General features: G+C 36.8%; 1 protein-coding gene across 1 annotated transcript; it reads left to right on the top strand.

The window, feature by feature from the left end:
• Positions 1-2,125: 2,125 nt before the first annotated feature.
• Positions 2,126-5,911, top strand: tspan34a (tetraspanin 34a). The gene is made up of 8 exons (XM_032563030.1): positions 2,126-2,233; positions 3,409-3,480; positions 4,158-4,373; positions 4,508-4,582; positions 4,696-4,803; positions 4,913-5,041; positions 5,148-5,240; positions 5,376-5,911. Exons 2-8 carry the CDS (start codon positions 3,424-3,426, stop codon positions 5,430-5,432), a joined length of 735 nt encoding a protein of 244 aa, XP_032418921.1. The 5' UTR covers positions 2,126-2,233; positions 3,409-3,423; the 3' UTR covers positions 5,433-5,911.
• Positions 5,912-7,629: the final 1,718 nt, after the last annotated feature.

The following is a 7,629-nucleotide window of genomic DNA, read 5'->3' as shown; positions in this document are numbered from 1 at the left end:
GACACTGACAATAAAGATTTATCTTATCTTGTCTATCTTCCTTCCTATTTTCGGCCGCTTGTATCCGTGACCTCGTTCTTTCGGACATGACCCAAAGCTCATGACCATAGATGAGGGTAGGAACTTAGATCAACCGGTAAATCGAGAGCTTCGCTTTTTGACTCAGCTCTCTCTTCACCACGACAGACCTGTACAGCCCCCTCTTCACTGCACCACTCCGCCTGTTGATCTCCCGTTCCATTTTTCCCTCATTGCTGAACAAGATCCCGAGATACTTGAACTCCTCCAATTGGGGCAGGACATCCTCCCCGACCCGGAGAAGGCACTCTATTATTTTCCAGCTCATTTATTTATGCATTTATTTATATAGCTATGAATTTTTATTTTATTTATTGAGATGATAAAAGAAAGAACCTTGAACACATTGATCAACAGGTTTTCCATACCATTCAACACACTCTATCTCCCTTGGTTTTCTTATCCAGGGTGTCAGACACAGAGACCCCCCCACACACACACCCACACCCACAAATAATACCTTCTTCAAAGTTAGCCAACACTAGTTATCTAACCAACTAGCTATTATTACCGCCTTCCTTTATAGGCGGTGATAAAGTATAGGCGGTAATGATAGCTACTTGGTTAGATAACTAGTGTTGGATAACTTTGAAGAAGGCTAATATGTTGATTTGTGACAATATCGCTGTCACATTACTCATGATTGACACACACATACACATTTGTGAGGTAAAAAATTTACATAATAATTATTTGTAAAAATTCTTGCTGTGTAAAATATTATTATTCAGGGGTGAGACTCAGGACTCAGTGTGTATGGTTTACAAAAAAATGTTTTCCTGACAGTTACAGTTGGTAAGAAACAAAGATTCCCATTAAATTCCATAGGAAATGAATGCGGGTCATTTTTGACCCACTTACGGAAGAATGGGGTAGTAATATAAAACATGATATTTCTGAAAATGTATAAAAGGTAAATTAAAAATTTGAATTGCATGATATCAGTAACATATTTTTTGAGGAACACCTGGAATATGAAATGATGAAAACTTTTCATTACAAAGATATTGCAAGAAAGATGACCTTACCGGGTCAAAAAGGACCCACTTACGCATTAGAGGGTTAAGAAAAGCATCATGGTGTGTTCAAAAAGATTTACGGTGTTTAATACTGGCCTCATTTGAGCAGAGCTCCTTCTTCCACATGTTTGCTGTGTCCTCTGCATGTCTTGTGACAAACTGTAAACATTACCTCTTATGATTTTCTCTCAACAATGGCTCTCTTCTACATGTTCTTCTTTAAAGGCCATGTGTGTTAAATACAGGTTTGTGCCATCCTCTATTTGTGGGTGGATTGAACAATGCAAACCTCTGAGGCCTTCACAGAACAGCCACATTTATACTGGGATGAAATTATTGACAGTTAGATTCAGGTGATTTCTGAAGACAGTGAATTTCTCTAGATTTCATTTAGAGGTATCAGAGCAAATGGGACCGAATATGAACGTATGTCACACTTTCCAGATTTTTATTTGTAATAAATTTTCCTTCCACTTCACAAATGTATATTGTCTTATTTGTTTTAGTTTGAGGCATTTTTATCAATTACATGTGTTCGGTCAAATAGTCGTAAGAGTTATACTTCTGTGAGATATCTCTGTTCCATTTCTCCGCCTTGTTCACTGGTCTGGTTGCAGTTTCATTTATCATTTATCGTTGCATGAAATAAAACAATCAATCAAGCTCTTCATTTATTGCAAAATGTTTCCATGACGTATTCACATCCGTAATTAACCTCTGATACAACAAGTTGTCAAGTCATATGACTTTTTCCGAAAAGATTTCTAGTTTTCATTCATTGGAGTTTACATCCACATTTAGTTTTAAATCGAAGTCAAATTGTCTTAAATGTTAGAGTTGCTCAACATGCTGTTTGAAGTTAGTTTGATGATGAATTGTTTAGAAAAGTTTGGATCATAAAAGCATATTCAAGGTGAACTTTGGTCAGAAGGAATCTATCCTTGTCATGCTATCAGATTAAAAACATTTCCTGATGACATATAGGGCACTAACTCCAGCTTACAAGTGTGTGTTTGTGTGTGGGGGTGTGTGTGTGTGAAAGCCGTTGTCGATAAAAGGACGGCCATAAGCCTCACTGAGTACACACACCTGAAGTATCAGACCTCAACGGACACACAGTCATCTCAGCAGTACAGGTACGAACTTATGCTTTATTGCACCTTTTGCCAAAATAGTTATCTGGGCAGAACCAGGATAGATTTGACATTTTTAAGAAAATTAGCTACATTTTAGTATAAAAAGTCAAAGAAGTGAAGAATTCTTTATTCAATATTTTTAACCGTAGCCAATATTTTGTTCCATAGTTTGATCATTTGATGCAAGATTGTGCTTTTCAGTCATAGACAATCTTTTTATTATTTTCTCTTTTTTATACTATATAGTCCCAACCAAATGAAGATACAAAGTCCAATGCTCTTTTCTTAAACAGAAAACACAATAAAAAAACAAGTGATTTATCAAACTTTTACATTTTGGTTAAAAGAAATAATAAAAATATAGCATGTCCACTGGATAAAACTGTCCTCTTGTCTCCACTGAAGGCAGTCAGGCAAGCGTTAGTTTTCCTGCTGTCATATGAGCGTTTTATTGCCTGTTTTGATAAGGAAGGGCCAAAAAAAAATCTTCAATAACCATTAAACTGAGCTCAACCGGGAATAGGCAGAGGAATAAATTGGGCAATGTTAGGTTCAAGGGTGAATGAATATTTTTATGATGCTTTTGTTCCAGGAAGATATCAAAGCTTTTTTGTTAGAACAAAGTGCCATTTGGACCCATAAACCCTTGGAAACAGTTAATTAGAGAAAGCTAATGTCAGTTATCAACTCTGAGAAATCATGGCAATGCTTTCTCAACTGTACAGAACATGAGCTACCACCTTTACATGCTTCCATAAATTACTCTGGCACACTAGGAAGTTATAAAAGCAATATCTAAAATGTGTTTAGACATAAGGGGAAAGGTTGCAGGTAAATTTTACATGCTGTGATAAATCCGGGCTTAACATACACCATTTACAGTCAAGTGACTTAAAATAAAGTATTGATTTTTCAGCTTAATGCTTAAACCGAAACCGTGCCCCATGCGAGAAAGAAAAACTTGCAATATTTAAAGAAGATTAGAATCCTCCTCTCTGCTTTTTTGTAGTTTGCCGGGGTTAATGTTTGACAGAGCTTAATCCTATTTGACGCATTCTGTGTCCACCTGTGCCTCACCCTGTTCATTTCAAGTAAAAAAAAATATATATCTGTTAAAATACCTGATCTGTTCATGCTAATCTTTTTTGTTTTTGTTTTTCTCTTCTTTTCACTAGCCCAAATCAGCCAAGATGTGTTGCACAGGTTTCCTTAAAGTCATGATGTTCATCTTCAACGGTGCCATCTTTGTAAGTTGGGAAAAGAGAAAAGTGTTACTTCTTTTCTGTGAAACTTCTTCTCTTGTGTAAACTGTAGCGAATAACACCCCCCACTGTCAGCAACACTATTATACGGCATCATTTTACCATCTTACATTTGCGTATTGCATCCTGTGGAAGATATTCAGCGACTCTTTGCTGGGTTTGAAATCTGATCGGGTTGAGGAGTTAAAAAAATTTTTTCCACAAAATTAGGTGGTATGTTGTAGAGAAACCATGACAAATCCTGTCATTAACTCTTTGATATGACAAAATTCTCAAAAAATACCACATTTGATAAGAATAGTTATTGAGTAATAATTTAGAATAGTTGGATTTTCCCAACATGTCCAGGATGATCATCATTTACATCACAGGTGTCAAACTCCAGTCCTCAAGGGTCACTGTCCTGCAGTTTTTAGATGTGCCACAGGTACAAAACACTGGAATGAAATGGCTTAATTTCCTCCTCCTTGTGTAGTTAAGTTCTCCAGAGCCTTGCTAATGACCTAATTATTCTATTCAGGTGTGGTGCAGCAGAGGCACATCTAAAAGTTGCAGGACACCGGCCCTTGAGGCCTGGAGTCTGACACCCCTGATTTACATGTTCTCTCATTGTTTGCTTGTTTCTGCTCCTCTAATGCTCTTGTTTCTCTTGGCTCGTTCAGTTGGCAGGTGCGGCCATTTTGGGAGTTGGTATATGGGTGACGGTGGACAGCGACTCTTTGCTGGCTTTGGTGGACAAAGTGGTCGAGTTGCCAGAAGATGTCTTCCAGCTGAACTATGTAGGCTATGTGTTGATCGGTGTGGGCGCTGTGCTTTTGATCATGGGCTTTCTGGGATGCTGCGGCGCCATCAGAGAGAGCAAGTGTATGCTGCTGACGGTGGGTAATCATTATTAACACACTTGCATAGAATATAAATTTATCCGCTGTAAAGAAAAAATATATATAATATGTAAAACTATTTATTTTTGCTAATTTCTCTAAAACATATTGTATTGTTTGCCTCCCTTTAGTTCTTCAGTCTCGTGCTGATCATCTTCATCATCGAGGTTGCAGGAGGTGTGGTGCTGTTCGTCTTCAACGATGAGGTAAGAGACTGTGGAATGTAAACCAGGACATTGCTGGTCTTAAATTTTACAGATCAGATCTTTTTTTAAAAGCAAATAACAACAATGTATCACTATTTATTTTTCATTCTCAGGTTGATCAAATCTTTGACAGCATAGAAAATGAAGTAAGGACAGACATTCAAACAAACTATGGAAATGAGAATGATATGACCCAACTCTGGAATACAACCATGGAGCAGGTACTGAATTTATTCCTTTTGTCAGGCATTTATTTATTGTGGTAAAATATGTTCCACCGAGGCAATGAAGGAGATGTGTAATTATTATTATTTTTTTATGTATCTTCAGTTTCAATGCTGTGGTTACAAGAACTACACAGATTTCGAAGGCTCCCCTTTCAACAACGCTGGAGATAGATACCCCTCACCATGCTGTTATGGCGCATCACCATGCACTTCAAATGCAGCACAAACAGCGGTATGAAACCAACTCATTTCTGTTTTCTGTTAGCTTCTTATTCAAATACAAAGGAGATCTATCTCTCAGGTCTTTCCTCATATGAAACCAAATGTTTCCCTTTCAGAACATTAAAGGTTGCTTTGTTAAGCTGTTGGAGCTGTTGGAGGAAAACTCTGCGATCATTGCTGGTGTAGCTCTAGGAATAGCTGCCCTTGAGGTACAGTATGGCACTATTTAATTTGATTTATGTTTGACTATTTTTTTATTATAAATGTACCGAGTAGAGATGTTTAAAAATGGTTGGAATACTAGTGAATTTGATCAACCGATAATGAATTTTCTTTGATTACAGATTGCTGCAATGGTGGTTTCTATGGTTCTCTACTGCAATGCTGGCAAAAAGGGATAGTGATTCGCCCTTGGGATGATAAAAAAAATAATGGAAGTAAAAAGGGACTTTTTATGTAAAAAGTTTTTCTGATATTTAATTCAAGCAGGTTGATTCAAACATGAACAGATGACACTCTTTATGCAGTGTTATCACTCTTTATGAGCACTAAAATATAGAAGGAATACTAATATGTTGTGCATTTTAAAACTGCTTGTTTATATTTATTCTGTGATTTATTTAAAGTTTTAGGAAGCCTTTACCTCCACTGATGTTTTGTGCTGATGTATTCCATATTGAGATGTAATGATGCACATTGAGGTGACTTCTGTTGAGCTTTTATGTGTGTTTTATGTTACTCACATTTATGGCACTAATAGAATGCATTTATTTTGTATTTTTAATTATGTAGGAACGGTGAATGAAACTTTGTCTTGTTTGAGAAATGTGATTTATTTTCTCTGTGTAACATGTTTGTGCAATAAACATGAAGAACATAACACATTAGTTGATTTCTGAGGTTAAGATATCTTCCAGCTGCTGCACATGTCTGATTTCGCACAAAACAAGCAATTCAGTTAATAATTTTGCTAATAAGAGGACAACCTCTTGCTAAGGTTTCACATAAATCCACTTGTTACCAGTATGATTTTTATATTGGGACTATTATTTTTTACTTATGACTCTACATCCATGTTTGAATTTATTGTGGAGGAGATGTCATCTGAAAAGCATTTGCTCCAAAAACAAAATTTTCCAAAATATATGAAACTTGCAGATTTCCAAAATGGCATGGCAAATGTCTTTTGCAAAAAAAAAAAAAAATGGTTAGAGGAAACAAAGACTGAGCTTATTAGCCTCAGTGACATGAAAGTTTTGATAGATTTAACGTGAGGAAAACGTGACGTTAAATTTCTCATGTTCTCCTGGACGTTCCTTTTTACAAAAAAGGAAAACACGGTCAAATTAGTGCAAATGTGCATAGTATCGATCTGGACACTGTTAAGTGTTCATCAGAGGAGCAGCCTGGGGGAAGAAACTGTCTCTGTGGTGGCTGTTTTTTATGTAAATAGCACTCTGCAATGCTGGCCTGAAGGTAAACGACAAAGCAGTTTGTATCCAGGATGTGAGGAGTCTCCAGAGATGCTAGCTGCCCTTTTCCTGACCCCAGACCTGCACATGTCCTGGATTAAAGGATGGTCAGCCCTGATGATTTTCTCTGCAGACCTAATTGTGTGTTGCAGTCTGGTCCAGTCCTGTTTTGCAAATGAGCCAACCCTCACAGTGATCAAGAAACACAGGATAGACAGAATAATGGCATTGTAGAAGATGACCAGCAGCACATGTGGTGGGTTGTACTGCTTCTTGAGGTGCATCAGGAAGTAAAGTCTCTACTGGGCCTTTTTCCAAACAGTGGTGTGAGAACCATCTCAAGAAGTAGTTTTAAAACTATGGAAGTTGCTACAAGTATAGCCATCACTCTGAAACTCACATCTTCATTTGTTTCTTTAAATGTACAAATTAAGACTCCATACATGCTACTTATCAGTGTATGTAAACTTCTGCTCAAATACTGAAGAAAATACCTGAAATCCTTTTTTACTGCACCAAAACGTTAATCCTGTTGCTCTGATATTAGTGAATCTCATGCACAATGCATACCATGTTTACTGTACCATAATCAGTGTACTAAAACCTGAAACTGATATGGAAAGATTTACAGTTTCCCACAGTATAATATAATTATGACACACACTCAAGACAATGAGGTCAGGGAAGCAAAGGGCACTTTGAGGTGAAAGATCGGATGCCGTGTAGATTGTTGATTAGATCTGCAACTCCTCCTGTCTTTAGCACTATAGGGTTAGACACTGAACATAATTATTGTGACACAGGTGAGCTCTTTCCACATGGTCCATAAACAAGAAGCAAACACAATAAAATGACTAAGCAGCAATGGAGGAGCACATTCCATTAATACTTTATGGATGTGTTTCCATGTTTTTATTATTTCTATGTGATTGTATTTCATAAATTTATGTCGAACTGATGAAGGGTTTTATTCTTGGAATATGTTACATGGATGGAGCCTCTTCTTGAGGTTATAAACAATTTATTTTAATATGTTTGATCTGTATTTTAATGGTGCAAAATAAACTAAGTTAAGCTAAAAACTAAAGAGCTAATGGTTGTCAAATGCAAGTTAAAAAGATTTTTA

The sequence above is a fragment of the Xiphophorus hellerii genome, chromosome 5 (assembly GCF_003331165.1).
Source record: "Xiphophorus hellerii strain 12219 chromosome 5, Xiphophorus_hellerii-4.1, whole genome shotgun sequence".
NCBI lineage: Eukaryota > Metazoa > Chordata > Actinopteri > Cyprinodontiformes > Poeciliidae > Xiphophorus > Xiphophorus hellerii.
This window is presented reverse-complemented; position numbering and strand designations above follow the sequence as displayed.

Coding starts and splice junctions, on each gene's coding strand:
- tspan34a (XM_032563030.1), top strand. CDS start 3,424: ATGTGTTGCACAGGTTTCCTTAAAGTCATGATGTTCATCTTCAACGGT. Junction 5,042..5,147: donor CAAATGCAGCACAAACAGCG/GTATGAAACCAA, acceptor TTTCCCTTTCAG/AACATTAAAGGTTGCTTTGT. Junction 5,241..5,375: donor TAGGAATAGCTGCCCTTGAG/GTACAGTATGGC, acceptor CTTTGATTACAG/ATTGCTGCAATGGTGGTTTC.